General features: G+C 32.3%; 1 protein-coding gene across 1 annotated transcript; it reads left to right on the plus strand.

Annotated features, from left to right (window-relative positions):
- Nucleotides 1-236: 236 nt before the first annotated feature.
- LOC105795931 (receptor-like protein 54) lies at nt 237-13,693 on the plus strand. The gene is made up of 5 exons (XM_052628922.1): nt 237-433; nt 7,614-7,685; nt 7,744-8,399; nt 8,441-8,610; nt 13,400-13,693. Exons 1-5 carry the CDS (start codon nt 237-239, stop codon nt 13,691-13,693), a joined length of 1,389 nt encoding a protein of 462 aa, XP_052484882.1.
- The last annotated feature ends 148 nt before the right edge of the window (nt 13,694-13,841 follow it).

Here is a 13,841-nt window from a genome sequence, read left to right on the forward strand (position 1 = left end):
ATCAGAATCAACGTCTCTTTATGCATTCATTACATGCATTCACATCACATGACATCATACACATTAAAGTCCACTAAAAGAGCCTAATCGATTAAAATTATTCCTCAGTTAACCTGGAAACCAACCAATCTACCAAACACCGCTACAGTACTCGATAAAAAACAAAAGACATGGACCAAAGGATGGAAAGGCTAGAACAGTTCCAAAAAGAAATACAAGGTCAGCTTCAGCAACAAATGAAGGAGCAGCTTGAAAAGATTCAGCAAAATATGTTGGACAAAATGATGGAATCTCAGGGGAATATGATGGCTAAGTTGACTCAGTTACTGACTGAAAGAATTGATAAAGGAAAAAGCTCTGTGCTTAATGTTGAAGAAGGAGACAGTGAGGGACCTGTTTATCCCCCAGGCTTTACCCTTCAGCATGTTGAAGTGTATCCATGCAAATTTTCTATCACCATCAAGCCCCAACAGTTTCAGGACGGTGCTGTAACACCAATAAATTTTCAAGTAGGATCAGGCTCTAACCCCGTAGACAACCTTGTTAATCCTGCTATCCCTGACTTCGACGAAATAGCTGAAAAAGAGAAAATGAAGGATGAACTGCCAAAACAGCTAGAAGAAAAGTATAAATGGCTGGAAGGGAAATTTAGAGCAATGGAAAGTGCTGAGAGCTACTATGGGATTGATGCTAAAGAATTAAGCTTGGTTCCGGATTTCGTACTCCCTTACAAATTCAAAATGCCTGAGTTGAGAAGTATAATGGAACTAGTAGTCCCAAAGCCCATATTACTATGTTTTGTAGGCGGATGACTGGGCATGTTAGTAATGACCAGTTGCCGATACATTGTTTCCAGGATAGCCTCACAGGGGCAGCGTCCAAGTGATACAATCAATTGAGTCGTACCAAGATTAATTCATGGAGAGATTTAGCACAGGCATTCATTAAGCAGTACAATTATGTAACTGTCATGGTACCTGATAGAATCACTTTACAAAACATGGAAAAGAAGCCCGGTGAAAGTTTTAGGCAATACGCACAGAGATAGAGGGAGGTCGCCGTCTAAGTTCAACCACCGCTCCTGGAAAGAGAAATGACAATGCTATTCATAAATACATTGAAAGCTCTATTCATCACACATATGTTAGGGAGTGCCACAAAAAAGATTTTCTGACATAATCATGAATGGTGAAATGATTGAAAGCACCATAAGGAGCGGAAAGATTGATGCTGGAGGAAATAATAGAAGGCAAGCCTCAAAAGAAAAAGAAAATGAGGTGAACAACATGAATACGTACAGGAAATCGATTGCTAATTAGCAGGGTTCATCAAGACAAGAATCATGTGTGAAGCAAGGTACTGAAAAACTCTAGTTCACGCCAATTCCAATGTCGTACAAGGAGCTGTATCAAAGCTTATTCAATGCGCATGTTGTTTCTCCTTTACATGTGAAGTCTCCACAGCCTCCGTATCCCAAATGGTACGATGCAAGTGCACAATGTGATTATCATGCGAAAATTACGGGACACTCAATAGAGAATTGCATTACCTTCAAAAAGCTAGTTGAAAAATTCATCAACATGGGTATTGTCAAGTTGGATGGCTTATTCAATGCAGAAAATTCGCTACCCAATCATGATTGACAATGGGGTGAATGTAATATATGAGGAGATATTGGGAAGTGTTCACATCAATGACATATAGGAAGACACAAATGAAAGGGGGACCTTGTTAGATATCCGCCCTTATAAATCTGGGAGTGTTTTAAGTAATTGAACTGCGGAAGAAATCCCTGTAATTTTTAGAGCTTATTTAGAGTAATGTTTAGAACATTTTTTTGTTTTTAGCCTAAAAATGATAGAAATTCCTTTGTGAAATAAGCTCATGTCTGAACGTCATTATTCTAATAAAATACATCTTTGCATTCATTTTTGAGCCAATATTTTTTCATTCTTTTTGAAATAATTATGCTTTCATTATTTTGGATTTTCTTCCACATCATTCTTTCATTCATAATTATATTGTACAAATAGTTATTCATAAATACATTCTTTTGTATATTCTTTTATATTGGGTCTCCAGATATCAATAACATGAGTGACGCTGCTACAGGCTTAGAATTTCATTTTGAGCGAGGCATGTGTTTAGAGAGATTTCATGACTTTGAAGATGACATAGATTGTAGCCTATTTTCGAACTTGTTAAGGATGGTAGAACAAGTCGCGAAACGGATCTTACCCTACAAAGAATCATTGGGATACATGACTTCTCCTTATATGGGGCATAAAGGTCATTTGGTCGATCTCGCCAAAAGAGTCTGACGGTCATTGATTAATCTTTGTGATCGTCAGTTACTTTACTAAATGAATGGAAGCTGCTTCATATGCCAATGTCACAAAGTCGACAGTTAGCAAATTCGTGAAAAATCATATGTCAGTATGGAACTCCAAAAGGATCATATCTGACAATGTATTAAATTTGAACAACAGCATAATATCAAAAGTTCGCAGTCTGTTCACGATTAATGTCATATCGCCAAAAAAAAATATGGCGCAAAAAAAAACTCTGCCGGGGCAATGCCTTTCTCTTGGGCCCATCGCAGTTTTGCCTATTGAAGACAAAATTCTTTTTGAGTTTTTGAATCCAATTCCGATTGAAGAGGAATGTTCAGAGTTGTCCATCATGGTCAAATGCGTCAAAAGCAAATGATGTAAGTTCACAAAAAAGGTCCATCCTAGAGAATTCCTTGAGAGGGACCTAGTATTGAAGAAGATCCTTTCCATACAAAAAGAACTTCATCCCAAGCTGGGAAGGACCTTATGTGGAAGGCCTTATTTGGAAAAGCGTCGATTTTGATCAAAAAGGATAACAAGGACATGCCTAATCCTATGAGTTCAGATTCAATCAAAAATATTTCAAAATATAAAAAAAAAGTAAAAAAGAGAGAGAGAGAGAGAGAGAGAGAGAAAAGAAGAAAGAAAATGGAGAGGCCAAGGTGAAAACCCGCAAAAGGCGCCTTGAGACCAAAGGGGATTTGAGTTGAAAACCCAAAAAGGACGGCTCAAATATTGATCAGAATGGGGTATGAGGTGGTCAGAGCAGTTTAAATTTTGATCAGATTGGGGCATATGATGATCTTGAATCAACAGGAAAGGGTAGACAACATCTTGGGACATCGACAGAGTACTGTAGATCTCCTAAACACATGTCAAACTCAAAAAGTTTGTATAGAGAAGTTCAAGTTGTGATATCTGGGGCATCCAATTTTTATATTGAATTTGCTATTTTTGGAATACTTCATTCTTTTCCAAGATACACATTCCCAATCAATTTCTTTGTTATCCTTATTTACTATTTTTTGATAATCTATTCCTTTCGAGCTATGCTCAGAACCAATTGTATTCTCATCCATTGTTATACCCTTTTTGCAAGCATGTTGCATTGTAATAATGATTAATGGACTAATAAAAATTTCACAAGGGAAGTTTGGTATATTACTCTAGAAGTTTCTAAATAATATAAGAACCTGAAACAGGACTATTGTTTAAAACGCACCATGTTTAAAGGTTGGAAATCTGAAAAGGAAGAGTCTAAATTAGGACTTTCTCTTTGGATTTTGTTGTTGAAAACATTGATTGAACAAAATGACAAAACTTAAATAAACAAGTAAGCAATGATCACCAGACAGTAGGAAGAGGTTTCCTCGGAGAAGAAAGTCTTTATTTATGCATGAGCATTTAGTACGATAACCTGGGAATGGTGTAAGGGACCAGAGAGATTTAGATCCTATATCTTTGAATTGTGATAGGAGAAGATCGAGAAAAAGCCATATATTCCTACCTTTGGGTTACAGTGGGAGGATAATGATACAAATTTTGCGCCCCAATGAATTGAACTTTGAGGTTTACAGTGGGGGGCAACCTGCCTAAATGTTTTTTCAGAAAAGTCAGCCAAGCAAAAAGGCGTTGTAGCACATCAGTGTTAAAGCCTTAATAAACTTTGAGCAATGACAACCTAAGTGGGATCATTCTCGGAAAAAAAAATTTAAAAATTATGCATTCGTGCAAACACCATTCACACATGTCTAGTTAGGAGCATTTGATTCATTTTATGCCATCCTAATCATTAGGTATATTTAGATTCATTATACAGGTCATGTTCCCTAAAGAGCAGATCAGTGAAGATAACAGATCTGGCCTTCCTGCACCGACAGCGAAGCAGATCGAAGACACTAGCCTTGCCTCCCTGGGTTGCAGCAGAGCAGGTTAAAAATAGCAGATCTTGCCTTCCTGCACCGACAACGAAGCAGATCGAGGACACCAGCCTTGCCTCCACAGGTTGCGTGGGCGCGAGTTAAAATAGCAGATCTTGCCTTCCCTGACTGGCAATGGGCGATCGAGGACACTAGCCCCGCCTCCACGAGTTGCGTGGAGCGAGTTAAAATAGCAGATCTTGCCTTCCTGCACCGACAGCGAAGCAGATCGAAGACACCGGCCTTGCCTCCCTGGGTTGCAGCGGAGCAGGTTAAAAATTGTAGATATTGCCTTCCTGCACCGACAGCGAAGCAGATCGAAGACACTAGCCTTGCCTCATTGGGTTGTAGCGGAGTAAGTTAAAAATAACAGATATTGCCTTCCTACACCGACAGCGAAGCAGATCGAAGACACCAACCTTGCCTCCTTGGGTTGTAGTGGAGCAGGTTAAAAATAGCAGATCTTGCTTTCCTGCACTGACGGCGAAGCAGATCGAAGACACCAGCCTTGCCTCCCTGGGTTGCAGCGGAGCAGGTTAAAAATAGCAGATCTTGCATTCCTGCACCGACAGCGAAGTAAATCGAAGACACCAGCCTTGCCTCCCTAGGTTGCAGCAAAGCAGGTTAAAAATAACAGATCTTGCCTTCCTGCACCGACAGCGAAGCAGATCGATGACCCCAGCCCTATCTCCCTAGACAACAGTGGAATAGGTTGAAGATTGTAAGTCTTATCTCCCTGGTCAGCAGTGGAATAGGTTGAAGATGGCGAATCTTATCTTCCTGAAGTTACAGTGGAGCAAATTAAAGCCAATAATCATATCTCCCAGAAGTTGTAGTGGAGTGGATTAAAATCACATATCTTATCTCTTTGAAGTTGCAGAGAGCAGATCACATCGAGTCTTATCTCCCTGAAGTTGCAGTGGAACAGACTCAAGAAAGCGAGTCTTATCTCCCTGAAGTTGTAGTGGAGCATATTAAAGCCAATAATCATATCTCCCTGAAGTTGCAGTGGAGCGGATTAAAATCACAGATCTTATCTCTCTGAAGTTGTAGAGAGCAGATCGCATCTAGTCTTATCTCCCTGAAGTTACAGTGGAGCAGACTAAGTAAGCAAGCCTTATCCTCCTAAAGTTGTAGTGAGGCAGACTGAAGATGGCGAATCTTATCTCCCTGAAGTTGCAGTGGAGCAGATTAAAGCCAATAATCTTATCTCCCTGAAGTTACAGTAGAGTGGATTAAAATCACAGATCTTATCCCTCTGAAGTTGCAGAGAGCAGATCGCATCGGGTCTTATCTCCCTGAAGTTGCAGTAGAGTAGACCCAAGAAAGCGAGTCTTATCTCCCTGAAGTTGCAGTGGAGCAGACTCAAGAAATCAAGTCTTATCCCCCTGAAATTGCAGTGGGGCAACTAAATAAACAAATCCCATCTCCCTAAAGTTGTAGTGGAGTGGATTAGAATCTCTCTGAAATTACAGTAGAGCAGATCGCATCAAATTCATCTTTAAAGTTGCAGCAGATCAAGTTGAAGCTATAAGTTTTATCTCCCTGGAATTGCAGTGGAGCAGATTAAAGATAGCAAATTTTGAAAAACTACAACGTGCAAATCCTATCTCCCTGGCATTGCAGTGGAGTAGGTTGAAGCACCAGTTCCTATACCTCTAAAGATGCAATAGGAAGGAATGAGGCTATTTGAAGAAGAAGAAGAGCGCTAAAGTTTAGCACGGCCAGGCAAAGTTGGTCATTTCTAAAGTCTTTGCTCCGTTCTCGTTACATGATAATGAACAAAAAGGGGCAGCTGTAATAGGCTAATTTAGCCCGGGCCCATAAAAAATAATAAACCCAAAAATAATAAAACAAAGTCCAAAATTATATCATTTGGCCCGATCGGGATGGCCTTTACTTGAAAAGGTTGAAGGTCTATCTACAAGCTTGATGCATATGGAAACATAATCTTCAAGGATATGCAATCTTAGATATGATATGCAATCTTAGAAGATATGATTTTGTAATCTTAGAGATTTAATTTGTAGATACCTTTTAATATTAGCCGTTGATGTAATTAATCTGTACCGTTGGACTTGGGGAGGCTCAACTATAAATAGATATCTCTCCCTTCATTGTAAAGGACGGAAGTGGGGAGTAATAATAATTCTAAAGAGTATTTACTCAAATTTCTCTCTCTCTTGCGTTCTTATTTTGTTGATTTGTGTATAATTTATTTATTGATTTGTATATTGTTGATTTCAAATCTCTTTTCCTTATTATTCATTTTCAAATTTATTATTTTCAAATTTGTTTACATTTTATTTGGCCTTATATATTTTTTTATTTTATACTCTTTGTTTTAAATTCATTGGTTTTGATTCTTGATGCTATTTAATCCTCTATTTGTTATTTTAGTTTTTTATTATTAAATTAATTATTTTAATATTATTAATACTATTATGTGGCATCATTAATCTTGTATCATTATTATTATTTATTATTATTTTTATTCATGCGCATGCATCGTTTATATGTAATATATATATTGTTTTATATATAGTATACGTATGCTTATATATATTTTATACATATGTTTTTATTTTATTTTACTTCCTAACTTTTATATACATATATATACTTTTATATTTAGTTTCAATTTTTTTTACTTTTGTATATATGTACATGTATGTATTTATATATTTTCTAATGAATATATAAATATATATATATATATATATATATATATATATATACATACATGTCTATGTTTTTATTTGCTTAAATACAAACTTATATTTTCAACACATATATTATAATATTTATATATATATATATATATATATATATATGTATATTTATATATTTTCTTTATTTTCATAAATGCATTATATATATTTTGTTATAAATTCTATAGTCCAAAATTTTATATTAAACCCATGTGTATGTCTTTTATTCTTTATAATTTCATGTATATATTTTGTACCTTTTTTTCTCTTTATATTTTTTTTTTGTTTATTTCCTTCATTTGTTTATTGATTTATGTTTTCATTTATATTTTTGATTAACTAGGTACCAAATTTGGGCCTTACGAGGGTGCTAATCCTTCCTCGTACGTAACCGACTCCCAGATCTATTTTTCTAAAACTCGTAGGCCAAAGCTATTTTTTTAGGTAATCCAATCATAACTCAATAAAAGATTGGTGGCGACTCCAAATATTTATTTTTTTAAAGTCGACAATTAATTTTTTTTTTCCAAAATAAAAGTTGGTTTCGACATGGATCTTTCAAAGCAACTTTCTTAATGGTAGCATCCCTGCTTCAATTAATGAAATGGAAACCTTGAGCTTTCTCGATCTTTCAAGTAATTGTTTATCAGGAACAATTCCCAGAAGCTTGCAGTGCTTGAGAAAATTAGTGATCTTAGATCTGTCAAAAAACAATCTATCAGGTGTTGTTTCCAGCTCTCTTTGAACATTGCCTTCTCTTATCTTTTTGAAATTGAGCAGTAACAATCTCTCTGGTGAGCTTTCTTCAGTCTTGCAGAACTGCTCTAGGTTGTTCTCCATTGATCTCGGAGAAAATCGATTTTCTGGCACCATTCCAGACTTAGTTTCAGCTCATCTGTTCAGTTTAACCTACTTGGGATTACGAGCCAACTTCTTGAGAGGCAACATTCCTGAACAACTCTGTGAATTTCCTTCTCTTCACATCATAGATCTTGCTCAAAACAAGTTATCAGGGACCATCCCCAAATGCTTGGGCAACTTGAAAACTTTTACTTACCTGGGTCCTTATTTCGATGAACTACCCTCAACTCTGCATATAGAATTCCGTGAGCATGTGGAGATTGTCTCAAAAGGTAGACAAACTGAATACACAAAGATAATTCCACTGCTCAATGTCATAGATCTATCGGCCGATGATTTAAAAGGAGAGATACCAGATCATATAACAAAGCTCTCAGCATTGTTCACTCTGAATTTGTCGTGGAACCATTTGAGTGGGAAGATACCGGAGAACATTGGGAACTTACAACGGTTGGAGAGTCTTGATCTCTCACACAACAATCTTTCAGGCCCAATTCCTCCTAGCATGATCTCAATGACTTTCTTGAACTATTTGAATCTGTCGTTCAACAAGTTATGGGGCCAAATCCCAACAGGTAACAGTTCCAAACTTTCAATGATCCTTGTATATATGAAGGAAACCCAGAGCTTTGCGGTCCTCCATTATCAAGCAGTTGTTCAACGCCGACCAATGGAGATGGAGAAGATGAAAATGGAGACTCAGAAAGTGAAGTGGAGAAGTTTGGGTTTTATGTAAGCATGGGAGTGGGATTCGCCATAGGATTTTGGGTTGTTTGTGGGAGTTTGGTAATAAAACAGTCATGGAGACAAATTTATTGATGAAATGAAAGATAGGGTGTATGTGTTCATTGCAGTGATGATAGCTGGTTGCAGGGAGAAGATGAGATGAGAAGCTTGATTTCAGGTGTGCTTTTCGCATTTCACTTTGCTTTTTATCTTTTATTTACATGTCAGTTTCTTTAGTTGTATTCGTAAGCTTGATGAAGTTGGGTGCATATCATATAATCCCAATTTTAGTTACATCATTTTATTTTAAATTTTATTGAATTATTTAGTTTGATTATTAGATGGGTATAACTTACATTAGGATCATCCTAAAATTTAAGGTTTTCAGGCACCAATAAAATTTCGCCACATCCTCAAATTTTTAAGACATGAAATTATTATTATACTGATTATTTTATGGACCTTTCTCACCATATTATTCATGGTCCTTTCCTAATTATTTAATAACATTTCAACAATTGCACCCTAAAATTATGTGTCAATCACATGAAAAAATTGCACAAATTTTTTTTTTTGAATTGTTGCAAAAAAATAAAAAAATATTAACTTATGAGAAAAAAACAAAATGGTTAAAATTTATAAAAAGAAGAAAATGTTTGTTTATAATTTAAAAAGTAATTTATTTAAAGTTAAGGAGAAGATTTTAAATATAGATGAATGTATAATAATATTTTATTATCTTTAAAATTTAATAATGTGACACTATTTTATTAATGTATAAAACTATATTTTAGGATAATCCTAATATAATTTATCCCATTCTTCTAGCAGGCGACAACTCTCCCTTTCCTTCATCTCTATGTGAGTATTTAGTATATTAATAGTGTATTTTTATTCCACAATCAATCTTAAAAATTTGATATGTGTTTTTCTAATATTATATTATACCTTTATAGAACATTTGTCAACTCCTAATCCTATTTGTAAAATCTAAAAACTTTATTGATAATATACCAAATATTTTTCATATATATAATATAAAAATAAAAACTAAAAGGAATGGATGTTATAATAATAATAACATAAATTAATAAAATCCTTAAATAAAAAGAAATAATCTTAAAATTTTGTGTTGTGCCGTCAACTCGAGTTCTAATGTTAAATCTTCGTGTAATCCGCATATTTATTCGTTTCTCGACACACTTTGAATAATAATACTTACATAGAAAATGATCTATTAAGATCTAAATTAAATAAAATTCATGTTTACAATTAATTAAAATAAATAATAAAAACATGTCAATTACAGGCATTATCAAGAATTAAAATAAAGTTGATAGGATGTTGAATATGTAAATGATTTTTTATGTACATGTATGTGAATATGTATGATATTTTTATTTCTATTTTAGGTCGTGTTTTAATTATTATTTTCGTGTTGCACTGCATTGTATTTGAATTCAGTTCAATGATATTTTACATGATTTGTTTTTAATAAAATTGTTTATGTAAGATATTAAAATGTTAAAAAAGTTTTGATTGAATTAAAAATATCATCTATATCTGTTACGTTTCATTGAGATAAATCTTTCTGATGTTCATAGTTGCCATTATCAACAACGTCAGTTCATGGTGCATCTAAAAGATTAGATATGCACATCCATTTACAGCTCGATTTATGTTTCATACTTGATTGGTTTGTAAATTTTTATTTGTTTATTTTTAAGGAATAATATTTGATGTATCAAGTCTCGTGCACCAACATTGACTAATAATATGACACACCATCATTAAATAAAATAAAAAATTATGGAGGACTTATAAATAAACACTAATAATTTTATTTAAACATAATTAAATACCAATTAATTATGTCTTACAAATAAATATCAACAATTCTCATGTTTAGGGTTTAAGGTCTCCAGTTTAGGATTTGGGGTCTTGTGTTTATGATTTTAGTATTCATTTATAATTAATTACTATATTATATTTAAATAAAGTTATTAATATTTATTTGTAAGTCCTCCACTAATTTTTGTTTTATTCAATGATGATACATCATGTTATTGTTTATTGATGGTGCATGAAACTAATGCACGATAATGCATCAAATATTATTTCTATTTTAACTGACATGTCGAAGATTTTGATCTATTTACTCAAAAAATTGTTATTTTAATGTTTAAATAATTCCTATTCACTTGCTTTATGAACCTATTTAAGATTTATACTTAAATCTACACAATTATTATGAATTTAATTTTATAGTTAAAAATTAATTTAATAAAATTTAATTTAAAATTAACTTTAAATATTAAATAATTATAAAAATATATATATTGAAAATTCCTGGGTAAGCGGGGTGAAAATGGTAATATAATAAAAATCATATTATAATACTAGTTTTTTACCGGTGCGAATAGATATATTTTAAATTATTATGATAGAAAATACAACATATATTGTACGTCCAAAATATAAAAAGATCAAATTTATGATCAGATTTATGCGTTATATATTTAATATATTATTTACCTAATGTCATATTTTTATATTGTCGAGAAAGGGTGATATATATTAATTAATTTTTTATGAAATAATATATAAAATATTTAATAACTAAAATTGGTTCAGAAAGTAATAATCGAAAATATTAAAATATATGCAAATAATTTGATTAGATTATATATAATTTGAGGATATTATTTGCTGTATAACACAATTACATAAAGATATTAGTTTAAATACTGTTTTAAGATAAACAAAATGACATTTATACTACTATATATGAAGGGCCTTCCTTTTTGACACCTGGCTTGTTTTTTTATTATTTTTTTTACATTCTTAACAATGGTTAATTTTCAATTTTGTTCCTCCACTTTTTGACACATGGCTTGCTTTTTTTCTTTTTACATTTTAACAACAATGATTAAATTTCAATTTTGGTCCTCTATTTTTAATTATATAAAAATATTCAAATTTCAATTTTAGTCCCTATATTGGAATTTTTTATATAATTTAGTATTTCAACGTTTATAATGTCATTAGTTAGTCGAAATATTTTTATTCTAATTAAAATGCTTACCTAAATTTAAAGAATTGTTAACATCATTAAATTTTTGTTAAACTCTAGTCCATTGTAATGTCATTTTTGTGACATGATTATCGAGTGAGTACATTTAAAAAAATTAGAATGTCACACCAACAAATTTAACGGAAGAATTTTAATGGTGTTAACAACTGAACCTAAATTTTATATTCAAAAATAGAGGAATCAGATTCTTAAAATAAAAATCAAGGATTAAATTTCAAATATACAGAGAGTACGAAACTTGGAACATATATGTAACATCTAAAATTTAACTATTTAGTCCAAAAATAATTAACCCAATATGAAGCGTGAGTCGAAAACCATACTAAATATACATTAAAAGTAGATTTATTTAAAACTATTAAATATATTTATATTTAAAAGTAATTTATAAATATAGAAGCATTTTAGTTAATTTTGTTATGAGGTTTACATTATGAGAGTGAAAGTATAATTTTTAAAGAATATTTATTTGTTAAGTGGAAAGATATGATTTTGTTGTTAAAGAAATATTAAATAAAATAATGTAGATATGTTCAATATGTAAATTAAAATATTGAACTAAACTTGTTTATATATGAAATATGTTTATTAATTTAATGTAAATATATTTCATATTTAATTAAATTAATACTCATAATTGATACATGTTGTTTTATCTTTTATATTATAATTTAGTTATAACTTTCTATATTACTTTCAATTTTTTATTTATAAAATATAATTAATTTTAATTATTACTTACAATAAATCTGTTATATATATTATTTATTTTTATTTTTATTTTATAAAAAAAATAAATGCATTTATTCACCTACAACGTAGAGGAGAAAGAAATCTAAAACCAAACATCAGATGAGGAATAAAAGCATTTTAAAATAGGAGATTTGATATTTATGGAAAATTGATCCACTGCTGACATGATCTAACAAAACAATCATGGCAGTAGTGGACAAAGGTTAGACACATTTGATGCAAAATTCCCATACAATCTCACCTTATATTCCTTGTTTATAGACTGTACTTCAATCCTAACGTGCCTTGCCTGCCAATGTTGCTTGCTTCCTGTTTTAGGTTTCCAGGTTTCCCTAAACAGCCTTTGGGTATCTACAGTACCTAAACGGCAAGTTATATAACCCCTTTCTTTTTGTTATTCATGAGTTGACAAGTAAAAAAGGACGTGTTCATATCATGTACAATTATTCATTTTGTAATTAAATAACTGCAAATTTATAATGAAAAGGAATTACTTTGTGACCCCATGCTTTCATTCAAATTTTATTTTATGTAATTCGTTTTACTTAATTCCTCAATAATTTATATGATATAAGTTATACAAAGATATAAACAATATTGTTGACTAGTATGATAAAACATAGAATTGGTTTAAATCTAATTATTTAATTGAAGTTTAGATGAATTTAAAGTGATGGCTATGTATGAAAAAACTTTCAACTCCTACAATGTCATCAACAACAAAAAGCCGACAATGATTGAAATCCAATTCATAAAGATAACCAAAAGAAACCCCAGCAAGGTAGCATTGCAGCAGATAATAATAATAATAATAATACATGATTCCATCCTACGGAACTTCATAAAAACCATATACTATAAGGTATTGCCATCATTTTCAACTTCTCTTCATGTCCTTATCTTCCTATCCCCTACCCCCAATTCCCATTATATATATATGTGCATGCATAAATGCCAATTTAACTAATCAAATTCTATGCTATGGGTTGCAATTGCAAAAAGATTGATGTAGTAGACGGGACGAGAAGTAGAAGCTTTCGCTACGAAGATTACAATAATCGAAGAGCGTTTTTGCGGAGCTATCCTCTTCAATGGGGTGAAGACGAAGATGAACAAGAAAGAGTGACGGCAACCAAAGAATGCAGTACTGAGAAAAAGCCTATAAAGAAGTTCATGCAATCTGTATATCATTGGAGTGGGGAAAAGGTTGTGGTTTTGAGGAGATTCAAGGATAAGCTAGCTGTTTATGTTGTTGCCTGTCTTCCAATCCGCTTTAAGTCACCTCTATTGCCCTAATTTCTGTTTGATTCTTCTAAATTTCTCTTCTTATCTTTATTCTAAATTCCAGGTTTTGATATCATGCACATCATAGGCATATGTATGGTATAGGTATCCTCTAAACCCTGGGTTTAACTCAATTAATTCGTATACCCATTCTGAAAGT

The sequence above is a fragment of the Gossypium raimondii genome, chromosome 3 (genome assembly GCF_025698545.1).
Source record: "Gossypium raimondii isolate GPD5lz chromosome 3, ASM2569854v1, whole genome shotgun sequence".
NCBI lineage: Eukaryota > Viridiplantae > Streptophyta > Magnoliopsida > Malvales > Malvaceae > Gossypium > Gossypium raimondii.

What these genes read in the sequence shown, in the direction of transcription:
- LOC105795931 (XM_052628922.1), top strand. Translation starts at nt 237, where the DNA reads ATGAAGGAGCAGCTTGAAAAGATTCAGCAAAATATGTTGGACAAAATG. An exon ending in ACCCTTCAGCATGTTGAAGT is followed by an intron (nt 434 to 7,613) that starts GTATCCATGCAA and finishes ATTGTTTATCAG; the next exon opens with GAACAATTCCCAGAAGCTTG. An exon ending in ATGGGGCCAAATCCCAACAG is followed by an intron (nt 8,400 to 8,440) that starts GTAACAGTTCCA and finishes GTATATATGAAG; the next exon opens with GAAACCCAGAGCTTTGCGGT.